The 18663-nt window shown below is 41.4% G+C and overlaps 2 protein-coding genes across 3 annotated transcripts in view; both read right to left on the bottom strand.

Annotated features, from left to right (window-relative positions):
• Positions 1-1707, bottom strand: part of rb1 (retinoblastoma 1) — a 42245-nt gene extending 40538 nt beyond the window's left edge. Inside the window, exons 1-2 of the mRNA XM_083787925.1 lie at positions 1506-1707; positions 840-960 (exon numbers count right to left, since the gene is read on the bottom strand). Of these exons, the coding sequence (XP_083644051.1) occupies positions 840-960; positions 1506-1588 (204 nt within the window). The 5' untranslated portion in view covers positions 1589-1707. The remainder of the gene's footprint in view (positions 1-839; positions 961-1505) is intronic.
• Positions 1708-3328: 1621 nt separating this feature from the next.
• slc6a7 (solute carrier family 6 member 7) lies at positions 3329-17537 on the bottom strand. 2 transcript variants are annotated; one of them, XM_083788483.1, is made up of 14 exons: positions 17292-17537; positions 14107-14326; positions 13460-13591; positions 12022-12232; positions 10603-10741; positions 10357-10491; positions 10144-10247; positions 9144-9268; positions 8819-8931; positions 7730-7867; positions 7506-7605; positions 7186-7304; positions 5388-5627; positions 3329-4479 (listed from the first exon to the last, which is right to left on the bottom strand). In XM_083788483.1, exons 1-14 carry the CDS (start codon positions 17352-17354, stop codon positions 4309-4311), a joined length of 2010 nt encoding a protein of 669 aa, XP_083644609.1. In that variant the 5' UTR covers positions 17355-17537; the 3' UTR covers positions 3329-4308. The 2 variants fall into 2 exon arrangements, with proteins under 2 accessions (XP_083644609.1, XP_083644610.1); XM_083788484.1 differs by having other exon boundaries at positions 5454-5627.
• Between the last annotated feature and the right edge of the window lie 1126 nt (positions 17538-18663).

Raw genomic sequence — 18663 nt, 5'->3', positions numbered from 1 at the left:
AGTGATAGATAGTCTGGCCATCCAGGCAAACTATGTGAAGGCCTGGCTCACAGGCTAGTGCCAACAAACTGATAGTGATATTCAAGTTCTTATACGATTACGATTCAGATATTATTACGATTTAAAACAATATGAACATTTGACTGTTATAACATACCGTAGTCATGTTATCCACCTTTACCTGGGCATTGAGCCTACATTCTCAATCAAAAAACAAATTCAGATAAAGGTTGGGCTTAAGTTCAAACAGATGCCACGAGCAGCACTTCGAGACTCATGGCACAGAAAGAAGTACTAAGGCAATAACACTATTGATTTGTTTTAGTGGTTTATACCAGTGGTTCGTGACGTGGGGTCCAGGGGTCCTTGAGGGAGTTCCAGGGGGTCCCCAGCTAAATGATAGTTTGAAAGCAAATGGACCCTTACGGTTCTATAACTCTGAGAGTGTAAAAATGGATACAAATGTACCCTAGGGGATCCATTTGGTTCCATTTGTACACTCTCAGAGTTAAATTAACATTGATTTTACAATATAAATTGGGGGTCCCAGAGATAGAAATGCCATTAAATGGGGGACTAATGCATGTCAAACTGGGGGTCCTTGAAATTAAACGGGTCTCTTATGGGGGTCCCTGGCATATCTTTTCAAATGGGGGTCCACAGGCTAATTAGTGTCAATTTGGGGGTTCTTGACGTAAAAAAGTTTGGGAGCCACTGGTTTATACATATTCCACCTCACATATACAGTAACATCTGGACCTGTGACTATTGTCAACATGGGTTTACTGCTGTGTGTATATGTATACCAAGATGTTCATAAATTGGAGACGGATACATACGGGAGCATCATCCATGGATTCTTGAACAGCCTTCCACAACGTCCAGGCTCGATCACACACCATGTCTGTCACCCGAAGGCTCTTACATAGGACCAGAAATTCTGCATCCTTTTCCCTGTGTCTAGTTGGATGGAACAAAGAGCAGCCAACAGAGGAACATACTGAATAAACTAACATTTAAGTAAAAGACACATAGACTTACATACTGTGTGTGATTTAGTAAATTATATGTCATAGTGTGGTTAAACATAGCAATTAATGTATACTGTATACTAATTAATGTAGAACCTTTACATTTGTATAATCTCGGGATTAACATGTGACTTTGCTCGCTGTGTACATTGTTTATTGAGCAGTTATTAACAGTCAGTGTACTGGTAAATATCTGTAGGTCCCCCATATTTGTCACAAACACAAACAATAACACAATGGCTGGACGCGTTTCATCGACAGATAGAGGTCGAGTGTGTCATGATATTATGTAGCTAGCTAATGGTTTGTCAAATACAGTAGTAGTACAATTTACAAGCAAATCCACCGGCATGGAATTAAGAAGTAGCACTTTGCTAAAGCAATATCGTGTCTTGTAACCGACTAAACGACACCACTATTAGCACAGTATAGTATCGCTTCTGTTAATGGCGTGAAGTGAACAGGGTAGCTTACTTTTTAACAGAGAACTCTGGGTTCTCCTTCTTGTCTGGGGGGGCACTTTTAACTGCCGCACAGTTACGCTTCTTGGGTGGCATGGTGGTCCTCCTTTAGCGCAACAAATAATAGTAAAAATTTAAAAAAGTGACAACAGTGTCTCTGTTGAGGCTGTTTACGTAGTTTTTTTTAAATCCCACTCCTCCTCCTCCTCCGCGAGAGTCCGTGCAACGACACACACACACACACACAACACAAGCCTGACTTCCTGGAAGCGGTGGGAACTGGGAAGAGGACGTTCGTTTACATTGTCCGGTGCCTACTAGTCTCAATACCACTGACCACTACACTATATACACCTCGAACCTCGTTTCATTCATGTATGTTTGTTTATCCACAAATGGGTTTTAATGCAAGCGTGTGCGTCTGTTTTAAGACAGTGTTGCATTATATCGGACGTTGATTTCCCGCTGGCTCAAAAGTTTATAGACGACAAAAACAGCATCCCCTGTGAAGTGAACGCGTGGGTCACGTGATACGAGATGACACTATTGGGACATTAAAACAAACGAACCCAAAGTCAACAGATGGAAACGCGGGAAAATCTCCGAACGCAACATCCGCCCAAAGCCACTAGCGCGCCAGCCCACACCCCCACTGTCACACAAAGGATACTAGCTAGCTAGCCTGGCTGAAAACGAATCAAGTCAATACAGTTACAAATATTATATGGACGAGTGATTTGACCACAACAGACCGACATTTTAAACTATATCTTTTTTGTGGGGGGGGGGGGGGGGGGGGGGGAGTATTCTTGTACTGTACTGTAGTGAAACTGCTGGATTCTGGGAATGGACATTCTTATGCGGTGAAGATTAGGCTATCTGTTGTCAATGTTGACTTGTTTAAAAATATTTTGACACTAGTAATTTTAGTCATTTTTGTATAATATATACTAGCGAACATCATTAGCCTACATGTACTGTACAAAGAGCTGATGTATTTGGGATTTTGAGTAGCCTATATAAGCAATCAACAAAAACAATTGTTTTATTTATTTCCATGTCTTGCAACTGTGATACTGTTATGGCACAGTATTATTGGACTCATGGACTGGACTGTATATCTATCTTTTCATTGTCTTGCAACTGTGATACTCTTATGGAAGTATTGGTCTGTCAAATATTGATCTATCACTACCATCTACTTCTATATAGCAAAAAAGAGAGAGAACAGGAATTCATCATAAACTGACTGAAAGGACATGCAAGTTTTCCTCCGAGGTGGTGGAAAGCCTGGTGGTGGTGGGTGAGGTTAACATGCAAGGGAAATAAATTGTTAGCTTGCTTCATACTCAATAAATAAATCATCTTCTATATGGACAATATATTCCTTTTCAATAACAATATCGTAACTGAGCATTTATAATCCTGTCCTTGGCTTTAAAAGTGAATAAAAATAGGACAAAACAATTAATCTTTGAGTGTGATTGAGTTGAGAATCAATAAAGTGTCTGAATGTGGTTCAAAACATTTGAATGCTATTCTGGCTGGAGAATGAAGGATCAGGTTAATGTTTGCAACCTTCCTTGCTTTATACAACAAAAGTATTAATTATATAGGCCTACAACCCAATTCTTTAATATGGGTAAAAACCCCCAAAACGTTAGAGGATTCATAGAATCAATAAGTACCATAACCTACATTCAACATACTGTAACATATTTAATCAAATAAGGCACACACATTTTTAAAATGTTTTTTTCACTTAAAGTCATAAGTTATTAAAGTCATGTTGGACCTGCACATTGACCAAATAGCTCTTCCAGCTGTGCAAAATAAGAATATGTAGGCAATACAAGACAGACAAATAGGCCATTTGAACATGAAATGGAGCACATAAGCATAGACAATACATACACAATTATTTATAAAAATAAAGAAAATATGCATGAACACTCAATATAAATAAGCAAAACAAGCTCACCATTGAGTTGATGCGTAACAGCCTAATTACAGCATTCAAGTTTTGCCTCCAATGTGCATCTTAATGGGAAAGCTGTCATCTCTTCATGCTAGTAATCTTATGGTAAACAAGTCAATGCCCCAAAAGACACTTGTGGGGATTTTCATCTTCACGCCCAAATAGTTTACTTGTTTATTTATTCGCTTATCAAATTATTAAAATCCTATTAATTAACCTAATAGTTCAAACTTAATCTGGCCAGTGTCACTTCTGCTTCATTAGTCAGTCACTGAGAGGAAATTGGGGGGTAACAAGTATAATGCTTCAGAGTTGGGATCAACCCATAATATCACAAAAATGTGTTTTACTCTGTTGCATGTGCCCAAATGCCCCCCAACCATCCAAGTGTTCAAAACAAGCATCTGCAGACAACAGTCATTAAAATTGTAAACCACTTTAACAAATTATTCTATAATCCTTTGGTGAAACATACATTTTCAACTCGACTTTTGCAGCCATAAGGTGTAACTGACAAAACAGTATAAGTGGAGGACTGGTCAATATTGTAGGCCAACACGGTCAGAACAATAATGGAGTCTGCTCACTTTAAAAGCCACTTTTTGCTACCTATTGCTACCAAGCCCTACTACAATCACACCGTATCTAATGATTCTGCACTAAGTTTTTATTTTCTTACATGACAAACAAACAATTAGTTAGTATAAATAAAAAAATAAAAATATCCTGCAGGACATACAGTCTCTGTTGATACAAGGACACCAGATCCTAGCTGGGCCTCCCAAAAAAGTAAAAGAGTTGAGTCTCTTGAAAACACAGTTCTCTTAGAGCGGTCAGGTCATGTATCAATTCCTGACTCCCATGCCATAGCGGTAAAATCCATGTCTGTGAGTGTGACGGTGAAGGGAGCCTCCACTCTCTCTTGTTCAACCCGCTGCCCTTGCTGTGCTGTGCTGTTCACGTTGTTTACCCTCCAGGAGTTTAGAGGTCGAATCGCTTTATGGAAACGCTGCAAAACAGAGAAAATCGATTAGCCGTGGGTCTATATTACAAATAGTCCTCAGTGTCTCTTTTACTGTAGGCAGTGGTGTAATGGTGATTATCACGGCATTTTAACCCATTCTGACCTGAGATCAGATTCTAAAAATGTCTTCTACATACTGACAGTTTTCTGAAAAAGCTATGTTTCTATGTCAGTCGTTCTTCGATTTTTCAAAAATAGCAAGTTCGTAGCAGCTTGTAGATCTGCTATTTTTAAATAGCTAAAGCATAACATAGTGCTAACACCAAAATGGTGAATGGGTTTAAAGACATCACACGCACATGCACTCGTGCGCACCTACATGTGTGCATGTGCACAGAACAGCTGATATCCTAAGCCTATATTGTTTATAGATTATAGTGTATGAGAGTTTTAGACACACAAACACACGTGTCTGAGAATATGCGTTCAGGTAAACAGTTAAACCTGTTGTTATGCAAAGTTATAGTTGTTAAAGTTATAGTTGTTATCCATTTGATTTGGACACGGTACTTGACACGGCGTGAAAATAGGGGGCCGCGCCCACCGCCAGTAAAAATAGACCACTGGGTACTTGGTGCGTCTTAGAAAGTCTCGTGACCCGAGGTTAGGTGCGCCTTCTCTTGTATCTTGGCCCGGGGACGTGTTCTAGCGTGCACGCACGTGCACCGTCCATTCCGTACCCGCGAGTGCACGTCACAATTACTTGGTACCACGGTGTGGTACTGCCTTCTACAAGCATGACACCACTGACTGTAGGACACTGTGTGTATACATACACCATGTATAATCTATCTATCTGTTTACACACATATGTTCATATCAATACATCCATCCATCCATCCATCCATCCATGCACATCAACATTCAACAACACAATAGTTAAGTATGAATACGTCTACACTGAACTGAGTGCGACATGGCCCTCTGCTGATAGGGTTACACCGAGGTGATATACTGACGTCTTTCAGTGTTCCAGATTCCTTGCCGATGGCCACAGCGGCCCAGATAGGGATCTGTAGGCAGCAGGTGGCGCCCATGCACACGCCTAGTGCCTTTCCCCAGCGTGGAAACACATAAGAGCCATAGTGGAGTGGAGTGTTGTACATCTCAATGAAGATATAGGTCAGGATGAACTGGAGTCACATGGAAAGGATTACACGGGGAAAAGGGTTATCTCAACAGAAAAGTGTTATTCCATAACAGGTTATCTTGACAAAATAAAACAAAGTTGACAGAGGAAGACATTTAGAGGGAAGCTTGGAGGGGGGCAGATTCTCCTTTTAATTATTCACTTGTTAACATTCCATCACAGAGACTGAAATTAAATTTAAAAAGTAACATTCTGTAGTTACTAATACATTTAAGCAGTTATTGCACAACAGAATGTAAGTGATTCTGTGGAATAATATTGGATTCTGGTTCCATTTTTGCTGTACAGTGGGTGCTTGTTTAAAGCGAATTGCACAACAGATAATTGATTAAACTTAGATAAAATCACAAAGAGATTAACCTGCCTATAGCCCAGATTAATCACATAAACATAAACTCAATAAAATATTTTACACATACATTTTACTGTAAATGTAAAGACTAATACTAAACTATAGACCAGATCACAATGGTTGAATGACAAACGGGTATTTTCAGGCAGATTTGGATGTTTTCACAATATAAAATAAAGTTTCCAGAAAGAACATTAGTTACATATCTAGTTTGTCAACCTGTGGATATTTATAATATATAATATATTTATAATAGTCAATAACAATATAATAAGTTCCCTGTTCTTCCAGAAACACGATTATATTAAGGAACTAGAAAAAGTGCCCTTCTGGGCACAGGTCTCCACCAGGTTATCCACAGATCCGTGCAGTTAGAGGTAAAAACACTTTTCGGCCAGTTATAGCGCCACCTTGAGGCTGAGTTGAAATTGTTCATGTGGCATTTTGTCCTCGGCCTAGTGGGAATGTGGGTGCACAATTTCACGGAAATCACGCGATGTGTTCATGATTTGCAGCATTTTGTTTGAAACTGAGCACTCCTGTGAACTTTGGAAGCCAATCTTAACCAATCAGGATGGAGTGTGAGAAATATGAAAGACCGGTTTGGTTGAATGGCTCTAGAGAGACTGTGTACCAATTTGCGTGATGTTTGGACAAAATCTGTAGGTGTGCTGTGCAAAAACCTGTTTTGCACAAAGCGGCCTCCTGGTGGCGCTATAACAGGCCGTTCTGGAAAGTTTGGGGCAGAGGTTCATGGTTGGCATCCAGGGAGTGTGTGTGCAAAATTTGGCATCGACCGGGTTAACGGTGGCTGAGATTAGCTGGTCACGGACGGACGGACGGACGGACACACGGACACACGGACGGACGGACGGAGTGCAAAACATACTCTCCCCATGCCTTCGGCTGGTGGAGACAATAATACTGCTCCAATGTGATGTGACACTGCCAGCGTGGTCTACTCAGAAATAAAGTGTTTGCTAAGGTGATGATGTCATGATTCGGTCTGTTGAGGCTTTGGGAATTACATCAGAGTGAACCCAGCCACTCAAGTTTTCAATTGTCTTGCTTTTACAAAAAGAGCCAATCAAGTTAAACACGTAAACATTTTTGTTATACACGTTCATATCTACAGTACATGGCTTTTGTCACCCAAAGCTAAGCTAGCTTGTGTATCTGCTCTGCTTACCAGTAGAAGGAAAGGGGTAAAGAATACCCAGCATGCTTTGAAGTAAAAAAGCACTTTGGTGCACCAGGGAGGACAGTGGCAGATCATGTCAATGATATCTTGACAGAACTGGTTGACTCCTGAATGCAAAAGAGCACAAAATCTCAAAACATCATCATCAACAGAACAAAGATGACTGTTGAGCATTGATTACTGATGAACAACAAAAGTTGGAAATGGACAAAGGTAATGTCTGCAAAGATGTGTTGGGAAAAAAAGAAAAGAAAAGTGTATATACTTTATCGTGCAACACGGTCAACACAATATGAATGAGTAATTACCATAAAAGAATGAGATGCCGATGCACATGAATAGGGTGATAATGATGAGGCCAAAGCTTGTTGCGAAGGAGTCAATGAGAGTGAACCAGTAAATCCCTCCCTATGAAGAGACGGACATTGTCACAAACAGGAGTGCAAAACCAACTGTATGAGAACAACACACACACTGCAGTCGTTCCCAAACCTTCTCAGGTCGAGACGCTCGACAACACACTCAAACTTACATCAGTGATTAGAAGGAGACCCATCAGATAGAAGCCAAAACACAGCAGACCCAGGAACAATGACTTGTGCTTCATGTTCGCTCTAAGTTGTGGGAACTCATCCAGGAACGCTGTAGTGATGCCCTCCATATTACCAAACTGTCAGGTGGCAAAGCATAAAAAAAGACTGATAGATGTGTTTTCTATTAATCAAACGACACAAAATAATCTTGTTAGTCACAGAGAGAATAAAGCTTATTTATTTCTGCCAGGCCAAGGGGGGCTATTTATGGTTTTGCCCTCGTCTGTCCAGGGCTAATCTTGCAAAGTGCTGGACTGATCAGTGCCAAATGTCTTGCATATGCTGCCAGCGGTCAAGTCAATAATTAGGTTTTACATACAGTATTTATTTTATATTAACTTTCGTTTATAATAAACTTTGTTTAATAATGAAAGTCAGTGGGGGTCTGATCGGGATAAAACCATTTGATTTTCAAGCTAACAATGCATTGATTGATTGATTGATTGAAATGTGTATTAACAGTTTGCAGAATTACAGTACATTTCAAGCACAAACTCAATACAAAGACTGTTAACTGTCCCGACCCAATTAAGCATTACTTGTTTACAAGAGGGTCCACCATGTTCAATTCATCAAAACATTTAGAGACGTACAAATACTGAAGCACTGAGAAAACTGTTGCGCCTTTCTTCGTCCTTTCTTTCAAACTTGACTACGGTAGCGGTGGTCTAAAAAACATAAGGGAAACTTTGGTCCTAAGACCTTCGTCAGTGCTATATGAATATAGCACTGACGAAGGTCTTAGGACCGAAACGTTTGCTTTTTAATTGCACCATGAGCACAGAGCACCATAAGAGCATGATAAAATAAAAGAACAAAAATTTAGTCTCAGTCTAAGGAGTTTTACTTCTTTTTCTATACGGTGAGCGAGTCTTTTCCTGTCAAAGTTTCCGAGATGTACAAATAGACACTTCTATATATTCAAAGAACAGAACAGGAATTCATCATAAAGGATGTAAAAAGCTACAGTGCTACACCGTTGTATACATTTGTATGAGTGAGTATGAATCAGGCTAAATGGGCCTTACCAGAGTGTCAATGCCCAGCATGAACAGCATGAGGAAGAAGAGGATGGACCAGAACACAGAGCCTGGCAACAGAGCAAGGGCCTCTGGGTAAGCCACAAAGGCCAACCCAGGACCTGTAGCCAGATTAAAAACATCATTAACAAATAAGAGTCAATAATATTATTATTATATACTATTATACTGTAAGCATTTATCAACAAGGATATTACTTGAATTAACAATTTCTTCTGTATAATATACATATTATTCTGATTGAGCCAAACCGTTCTGACAAACAACTAAAAGAGCTTCAACTTTATCGCTGAGAGATGACTAAAGTAGCTACCTGTGTCTGCCACCTTCCCGACAGGAACACCCTTCCTCCATGCCATGTGACCTAGGATTGAGAAGATAGCAAATCCTGCGAAGAAACTGGTGCTGCAGTTCCCTATGGTGATAATCAGAGTGTCCCTGAAATAAACAGCACCATCACGATTAAGTTCTTGTCACGACTGTTGACTCTTTCTCACAAACACCAACACGCACAGTCAAAGCTAACACTACTCTCCGAAGAGGCAGCAAAGACTGGCCTCAAGATCAATGTGAAAAAGACAGAACTCATGAAAGTAAACAACAAACAGGATCTCCCAGTCCAACTACAGGGAGACAACCTCAAAGAGACTGACCGCTTCACATATCTCGGGAGCATACTGGGCAAGGATGGTGGATCAGACGATGACATCAAAAGCAGAATAAACAAGGCCAGACACCTTTTCACCACACTACGACCCATCTGGAACTCCAAGGCACTGTCCCTCCATAATAAAATCAGAATATTTAACACAAACGTCAAGTCAGTTCTCCTCTATGGATCAGAGACATGGAGAGTGACAAACACTACCACCAATAAACTCCAGACATTTGTCAACAGGTGCCTAAGGCGCATTCTGAACATCAGGTGGCCTGATAAAATATCAAATGCCAGCCTGTTAGAGAAAACCAGCCAAAACGCCATCAGCCAGGATGTGAAGAAGAGAAAGTGGGGGTGGATTGGACATACCCTCCGAAAACCTACTGACAACATCACTAGGCAAGCACTGGACTGGAACCCACAGGGCAAAAGAAAAGTGGGGAGGCCAAAACAGACCTGGAGAAGATCAGTGGAGAGTGAGGCAAAGTCGACCGGATTATCGTGGGCCCAGCTGAAGAAAACTGCTCAAAACAGAGTCCGATGGCGGGGTGTGACTGCGGCCCTATGCTCCACCTAGGAGCCTACAGGAAGAAGTCAAGTCACGACTGTTGCGACTGTTGCGCCAAATGAGAAGCCAGAGAGAGCACATACAAACCTGATGACGTTGTTGTCAAACTTATTATAGGAAGCCATTGACAGCAGCCCTCCCACTCCAATACCCAACGAATAGAAGATCTGCGAGGCTGCATCATTCCAAACCTGTGACGCATCATTTGTTAACCAAGTGATTGTTTAACAACAACAACAAAAGAACAACGTGCGCCGCACACGCATAGCTTTCTCAATCTCACGCCACCGTGACAAATACCTGTGCACTAGCCAACCGTTTCCAGTCCGGCGTGAGGTAAAATGCAACACCTTGAAGAGAGCCTTCCAGCGTTGCACCTCTGATTACCAGAACAATGAGCACGAGGTACGGGAACGTGGCGGTGACATAAACCACCTGAAAAAGACAAGCAGTGACGTGTCACAAAGACACTTGGCTGTGCACATTTAGCTGGTAGTGACTTGTGAGGACAAGGGGATTTAGAATAGCATTGCGTCGCTGACTCACCTTGCCAGAGCTGCGGATGCCTTTGAGCATACACAGGAAGATGATGATCCAGGCAGCAAGGAGGCAGAGGGCTAGAGGCCACCGCACAGGGCCTGGGTCATCGAGGCCCTTGCTATTTACTACACCCAGCACACGCTCACTAGAACGAGAACACACACACACACACACACAGACAGATTTAAATGCTAGGATCAAGTGTTTACAGAGGCTTGTCTCAGTGCCACACCTACCACGGTACGTTTGTCTTGGCGTGAGGTAAAAAGGAGTGACTTTTTCTTCCAAGTCCTTGGGTGAATTGTCATAGTTCAATATGAAGACAAGCCCAATAGACCTTAGGCACACATGTCACCATTGGCAGGGGGAGGGTAATCACTGGCTTACGTATAATATACGTAAGCCTATAAGAGGCTATCATCTCTCAAACATAAAGACAAGTCCTCTCTCATATTATGAGAGAGGACTTGTCTTTATGTTTGAGAGATGATAGCCTCTCCTATGCCCAGCTTTCCGGGTTTGTGTGAACACAAACATTGGCTTGTGACTGGCTGATCACCCCATAGCGATGATTAGATTGGCTGAGGAAAGTACATATTGAAGATAAAAGTGAGGGCAGAAGAGTGAAGACGGCAAAAGTCATTGGCCGGAATTACTTTTGTGATTTGGCTGAGCACGGAATGTGATTATGTATGATGATAAGTGCGCCCCTCACTTCACACGCCTATGTCACATGCCAACTCACAATGGTCATGTAATCACACACTGCTGTAGTTCTGGCTCAAAGAACAATGCCAATGGCAAAGTAATACATGTTTAGGCATTAAAGCACTCATGGATGGAGAAATATGGTTGTGCTTATGTTTATGTCTTGAAAAGATAGTTTTCCAAACAACTCTGATCTCTGACTGATGAATAATATCCCAGCAAGCCAAATGATGTCATGATGACGTCCTCCTGTGACGTTCAGGGCGTTCGGGACTAGGCCAGATCATCCCATATGGTGATGATCTTTATGTGATTTCCAGGACGTCTTCACCAGTTGAAATAATATAGCTTATTCTGGGCCAGATCTAACTAGTTATGATATGACTTAAGTTGATCTGGCCTCGATCGGACTCTCCCCGATTCATCCAGGGACGTCCGTCTTAAGTGGGCAGAATTTATGTTGGTTGAAATCAGGTGATATTCTGGGCTAGATCTGACTAGTCTTGGTTTGACTTTATCTGGCCCCAATCGAGGTGTCACCAATTCGTCCAGGTCCTGACCGTGCTTGCTGGGATGGGGCGGGAGTCTGGGAGATTGATGATCAAGAGTACAAATCCCCCTTTACATTACAGCGCATATTCCCTCGGGTTTGGCAGCTATGCCCATTTGCTCAAGCCAAGGTCATTAACATAATATGAGTGACAAGACTTCACTTACTTCCAGAAGACCTCTGTGGGGCTGAGGCCTCTGCCAGAGGAGCTGTTGTCATAGGTGTTGTTTCCGCAGAGTGCGGCATTGGACAGAGCTTCACATGTCCATGGCAATGGGCTCTGAAACGAGCTGCCCAGGTAGTAGAACGTCCAGGCTATAATGATATTGTAGTAGAGGCACACCAGCGTGGACACACAGAGCATCCCAATGCCAATACCTGCAGCCCAAGAATCAGCCAAGAGATTAACAACACATGGATGCAAAGTAATACAACTTGTACAAAAAAAAAAAAGAGTAATGTAAAGCATCATAGTGAATATAAAGAGGCCCGATTCAACGTATGTAAAGCATCATACTGTACGAGAAGAGGCCTGATTCGAGTGTGGTTGTGTCCACAGGATGAAATAAAATCATCAAATGGATAGTTCAATGTGAAAGTGTGCTGTTCTGATCCTAAAAGCAATCTCTACAAAGCGTAGGGCTTCATGCAGTTGAACGAGATCAGAGAAGATGATCATTTCAGAAAGGATGTTTATTAAGCACATACAGAGAATATAATTGCAGAGGTCACACACATGTGGCCGGAAAATATGAATAGTAGCCAGATGCAGTTTAAGAGTGAAGGATTCTTAATAGGACTGTTTTTTTTGTTTTTTAAGATCCGGATATTTATCCAGCACTTATGTCGCCAGCATCAAAAATAAACTTGGAGAAACAGCATTCATTTAAGTTTTTATACACCACACATCTGGCACAAACTCCCAGAAGACTGCTGCTCTGTTTTATAAAAGTGGAAGACTTAAGTGGAAGAGTTATTTTCAATAAATTGAACTCAAACCAGGAATCTCATAGTCCAAAAGGTGAATGCTCTACTGACTGAGGTACCAGAGCACACTCTTTTAACTTAGTACTTTTTAAGATGTATTCAAAAGTACTCATCCCAGCTATCCATCCATAGGAAGGAAGATTAAACTTTTCCCAATGAAAGTTTGCTAGTAAGTTGCTAAGTTGTTAGTCTATTGCAATATAATGTTATGTGCCTGCCAGTGCCAACCAAAGTAAAACAATCCACCTTGATGCAAGAGTGAAAGGATCAACTTAACATGGTATTGTGAAATGTGGAATGAACAATGTTATTTTCCTGGATATTGTGGATGATGTTTTTGTCGGAGATTTGATGTTCGACTGCTAGGGGCTGTGAGGACAACTTGAAAATTCATTTATGCAATTGTTTAAAGTCTACAAGCATGCCTTACATTGAAATAGCATTGCATAAACCTTCTGTGAGAACCAATTATCTATCATATTTGGCATTTATGGAAACCCTCGTGTACCATACCATTCACCAGATATGGAATACATCATCCAAAATATTTTATCGGACACACAATTACACATGTCATGTGCCTCTATACTATAATAACAACAACAACAACAACATTACCTTTGAGCAGAGGGCAGCATTTCCACACAGTGATGGGACCAGCTGCTCCATACTGGCCAAGACTGAGCTCCATAAGGAAAAGTGGGACACCGGTGAAGAACAGCATAATGAAATAGGGGATGAGAAACACGCCTGTGAACATAATATAAATAGGTCAAGCTGGAGAAAGAGATTCAGTACATTATAATACTCCGATCAGTAACAGTGCCGATGGGTTCCCAGATTGGTGACAGGTAGACACAGCAGCACACAGGCATTCACGCCTGATATATACTTATTTGCGCGCCGGTTTCTCGCACCGAAATGAGCCGAATCTACAATCTCACAAAGAGACGTGCCAAATATAACTATTTTTGTTCACTCATATCATCTATACTCCATCTACTGTAAGTTACACAAATGTCTTCCTCTTTTTTGTTAACTATCACTCTCACTAACTCTCACTATGTGACGTCACCTCACCTGGCGTGACCCGGTTCTCCCGCAGACCACAGATCTGAGTGTATATCTTATGGATTCAGTTCATGAAATAATTGACCGTACTTAGAAGGGGTGGTGCATGCCCCGAGGCTGGGTGGAGCAAAGCTCCTTCTGTATGGGTGTAACGTGTCAACTTTGGGTAATGAACCTGCTTAAGGATTACTCACCTCCGCCATTGCGGTAACAAAGGTAGGGGAACCGCCACACGTTCCCGAGGCCCACACAGTATCCCATACAGGACAACAAGAACTCATACTTCCCGCCCCATTGCTCCCGTTCAACCTGTGGGTTTTGGGGAGGGGCCGGAATCTGCGGATGTGATTCCACCTCTGGCGTGGGGATGGCTGCATTATTCGTTGGAGAATGTCCATTGAAATGTACAGAATTCTGCAAAGAAAGACAATTTACATTAACATTACACACAGTAAAATCAAATACTCACCGTTAAATTAATTTAACATTGAGAGAGTAAATTAATAATGAGGATTTGGCCTCTTAGCGAACACAAGACACAGTGATGTAAATATGTTTTCAACAGAATGGGTCCAGGGACCCAGGGGTGATCCTTTAGATGGGTCCCAGGGACATTTTATGAGTCCTTCTTCAACAACGTTGAATACTTAGTACAGTATTGCATCCCAGGACCCCCGGAGGGTGACATCATGACTGCATCCTTTCTCAATTTAGTGAGTCTAAGGATAGGATAGGCTAGCCTATTTGCATCACTGAAAACATCAGCCAGGGATTACGACAGACCTTTTTTGCCTAGGGGGAGCGTCTCTATAGACTAAAATTCTTTAGCGCCCAGCCAAACATGTCTGGTAAAAATGAGAGGACGCATTAAACCAGCCACCACGGCGTGCACGGGACGCATACAAGTTACAACTTTATCCTGCTACCTTATGAACAAATACAGTACTTAATAATGCGGGACATTCCCGCACAACATCAACGTGTGTCTGCTCGTGGGATTAATCCCCTGCTCTCCAGAGAGTGTCTGCCGCCTCTCTCCGTCTGCATGCAGCGAGCCGCGTGATTCATGTGATCGTGGAGCTCAAGCGCATGGCTTTGAAGGGTAGCAGATCTACAAGCTCTCAACATGCCATGCTGCAATGCGTTGTAGATCAGCTTGTAGGCTTGTAGATCAGTTTAAAAAAAAAAAAAAATGAAAGAAAGAAACAAATAATCTTTTCATGTTCGAATTCCGTGCCATCAAATGAAATTTCGAATATTCACATATTTTGGGTCAGCCCTAGCGTAATATTCACATATTTTGGGTCAGCCCTAGCGTAATATTCACATATTTTGGGTCAGCCCTACGTATTATTCACATCTTTTGGGTCAGCCCTAGCGTAAATATAATTTTGAGGACCGCTAGCTAGCCCCTCCTATACCCAGCTTTCCAGGTTGTGTAAACACCAACATTGGCTTGTGAAGTTGTGAACTTGTGATTGGCTGATCACCCCAATGACCCCATAGCGATGATTTGATTGAAGATAAAAGTGAGGGCAGAAAATTGAAGACGAATGAAGAATGTGATGTATGATGATGATAAGAGCGCCTCTCACTTTCACACAAGTGTGCTTTTTGAGGGGCACTAGCCCCTCACATTTGCCATTGACAATGAAAGGAGAATTTACGTCATATTATGTGTCTGAACAAATCGACTTATCTGGACTCGATGAGCAAATCGGCTTTTCTAAACACTGTTTTAATTCAGCTTGGGGCTTATATATATATATATATATATATATATATATATATATATATATAAGATAAATGCAGTTCTTCATGGGGCGTCTAAAGTTTGAATGGACAGGTATCAGTCAAAAGGGAGACATCAGGAGGAAGAACGGGTGAGGGAGGATCAACATATCGAATGTCACAGGTCAGCTCCATATTGAGTTCTAAGGGTTTGAGGTCAGATGTAGAGTTGCTGGCTGGCTCCATATATGCAGATCTAGGTGATGAATATCCAGTCTTCTCCATGTATGGCTATCCAGGCTTTGATGAGGTCAGTGTCATGATCTTTATCCCATTCTGAACGGGAACCCATTTTGGTGTTAGCATCATGTCGTGCTTTACCTATTGAAAAATAGCAGATCTACAAGCTCATATCGCGCCACCGAGTGGCGCGATACGAGCTTGTAGGTCTGCTATTTTTGAAAAATCGAAGAACGACTGACATTTTTTAGAATCTGATCTCAGGTCAGAATGGGTTCATCAGACCAGTGTGTGTCCAGTGGAAACCTCGTATGAATCTGATCTCAGGTCAGAATGGGTTATATATGGAGATGGCCATATATGGTGGTGTAACGTGTCATGAGGGACTGACAGCCATATATGGTGGTGTAACGTGTCATGAGGGACTGACGGCCATATATGGTGGCGTGACGGAGCGACGGTTTTCATAGTAATCTGGAAGCTACGGTCACAACCAGTGAAGTAGTGCTAGTTCCTGCCTGCAGGGAATGCTTATATTTAGGAACAAAAAGGGGAACCAGTTTCACAGTAGATGTAAAGTTGAATGAAGGTCACACTGAGGAAGTACTTGTAAAGAGGAATAAACTATATTTCATATCTGATTTCAATGGCCTATCATTGGTTTATCAACTCTGTGAACATAATCATTATCATTATCTGAGATAATACAGAATTTTCAATAGGCCTACTTTAACTTCAGATATTGGCTCAGTGAACACAAATAGGACGTAGAAATTAAAGAAAGCCTTATGACCCCAATATAATTGTGATATAGTGTGTAGCCTATATCCCCAAAATATCCCAAATGACCAAGATCATTAATATAGACCTCGAATAGATGCTAGTAGATCATCTCCATATGGACTGTTTACAAACAATTTAATTATATTGTATCAGCCCTATTATATTTTATAGGCCTGTTTTAATGGAAATGATGTGCTCAGACTCAACACAACAAAGTTGACTTGTAAATAAACGTCACTTGCATTATGAATGATATCACATGTTCTTCAACTGACTGACGTATCCCTTCACATCCGAGTTGCAGTTGTACTGTGTAATTTGTGTGTAAACGATATTAATATTAAATTGTGTAAATGAAACCCAGCCATGAAACAGGTAAGACTGGTTAGGCAACTCCACCGCGTTAGCCAAAGTAGGCCGATGGACAATAGCCCATAGGCTATCCTATACCTTCATAGATTAATCGATTTAAAAGTTATCTACACTCAACAACTCATCTACCGTCATATACGCAGCAGGAGTGGAGGCTGTGACGTTTGTGAAGTTATCCGTTGTTATACTTGTTGTTGAATAGACATCAGCAGGGAAGCTAGACAGTAGCTACAGTATAGGAATATATTCTTACCTGTTGTGTTCCATTCACTGAAATGCTTTTCCCAGGTACCGTTTTCGGATCTTCGTTCTTCATTTCCCCGTATTGATTCACTATTATTATTTGTTCTGTTATTCAGAAGCCTACATTTTCACGGCAAAAATACTACTGGAAATACATGTTTTAGAGTAAAAAAGTAAACAGATGTTGTCTGGCCGGTGTGTGGATCCGCTTATGATGATAAGGAAATGGACTAATGTCCTGGGAGTCTGTGGGACAGGAGCCAGCGCGCAGGTGCAGGGCGCCTCATGACAGAGAAGATGACACTACACTACTGTACAGGGAGGGAGACGCCTCGCCTACTGTCTGTCTGTCTGTCTGCAAGTGCAACGCAATGGTACAACCACAACAACCCTCAGGCTCAGTCACAGTTAGCGTTACTTAAAACTGCAATCCGTCATCCGGATCAAATTCTCATGAACTACTCGGGAATTTGAACCCGGGTCTCGTCTCCCGACTCCCGAGACTAGTCCCGCGCAAGTGGAAGGCCAACCTTCTGCTGACGAAATCCCTACTTGGCCAGCCCACAACGCCATCCCAGCCCCTAATAGTCTGGGAGCCGTGGGGGGTGAACGTGGTTTCGTCAGTAAAAGTTTTTTTCTCAACTGATTCTTGTAGCTTGGGGTCACGACTCACCTCTTATTATGAATTCAAGAGGGTGCCCAGTGATATCCCTTGGGCATTTTTAGTTATTAACCCCTTAATGCCATAAACACAAATAGAGTTTTAAGGCATTTCATGCAAAAACCTTTGCCTTCCAAATGCACCAAATTTGCTTTCTACAGTGTTTGTGAATGTGTATATGCACAATGTATTTGATTGATGATGAATGTATTATTAATTAATGTATATTAAGCCCTTCATGCCCGAAAACCCCCAAATCCCATAACATATATATATTTGGTGTTCTAAATGCATCAAATTTGCTTTCTAGAGTGTTTATTCATGAATGTGGAAATGTATGTTTATTTGATTTTACAACAGGGCATTTTTTTAATATTAGCCCCTTCATGCAAAACAGGAAAATACCATAAAATACAATAATCATTGCAAATGCAACACATTTGCATTGCAAAATAAATTGTTATTTGAAAGTGGTCATGTCCACCACATCCCCTTTCCTATGAATTAACTCTTTCAGGCTTATCCGTGAACATTCTACACTAAAACATCAACAGAACATTATGTGCATGACAAACCATATACACAGGTTTTCACTCTTACTTACAGCCAGCCACACTTTTTAATTGCACAAATGTCATTTGGGGTAGGTTTATAATCTTTAGGTAGATTGGTAGGGCTCATATGACCTCTTTTTCCATCCAAACTACTCTGGGTCCCATGC

This window comes from Protomyctophum parallelum (assembly GCF_964188405.1).
Source record: "Protomyctophum parallelum genome assembly, chromosome: 1".
NCBI lineage: Eukaryota > Metazoa > Chordata > Actinopteri > Myctophiformes > Myctophidae > Protomyctophum > Protomyctophum parallelum.
Note: the sequence above shows the minus strand (reverse complement) of the source record. Positions and strands in the feature narration are given on the sequence as shown.

Excerpts from the sequence above, each read along its gene's own strand:
- slc6a7 (XM_083788483.1), bottom strand. The coding sequence starts at position 17,354 with ATGAAGAACGAAGATCCGAAAACGGTACCTGGGAAAAGCATTTCAGTG. Across the intron at positions 7,868-8,818 it reads TGCTGGGCATTGACACTCTG|TTTGGTAATATGGAGGGCAT; the intron begins GTAAGGCCCATT and ends GCCACCTGACAG. Across the intron at positions 7,305-7,505 it reads CGGCATCTCATTCTTTTATG|GAGTCAACCAGTTCTGTCAA; the intron begins GTAATTACTCAT and ends TTTTGCATTCAG.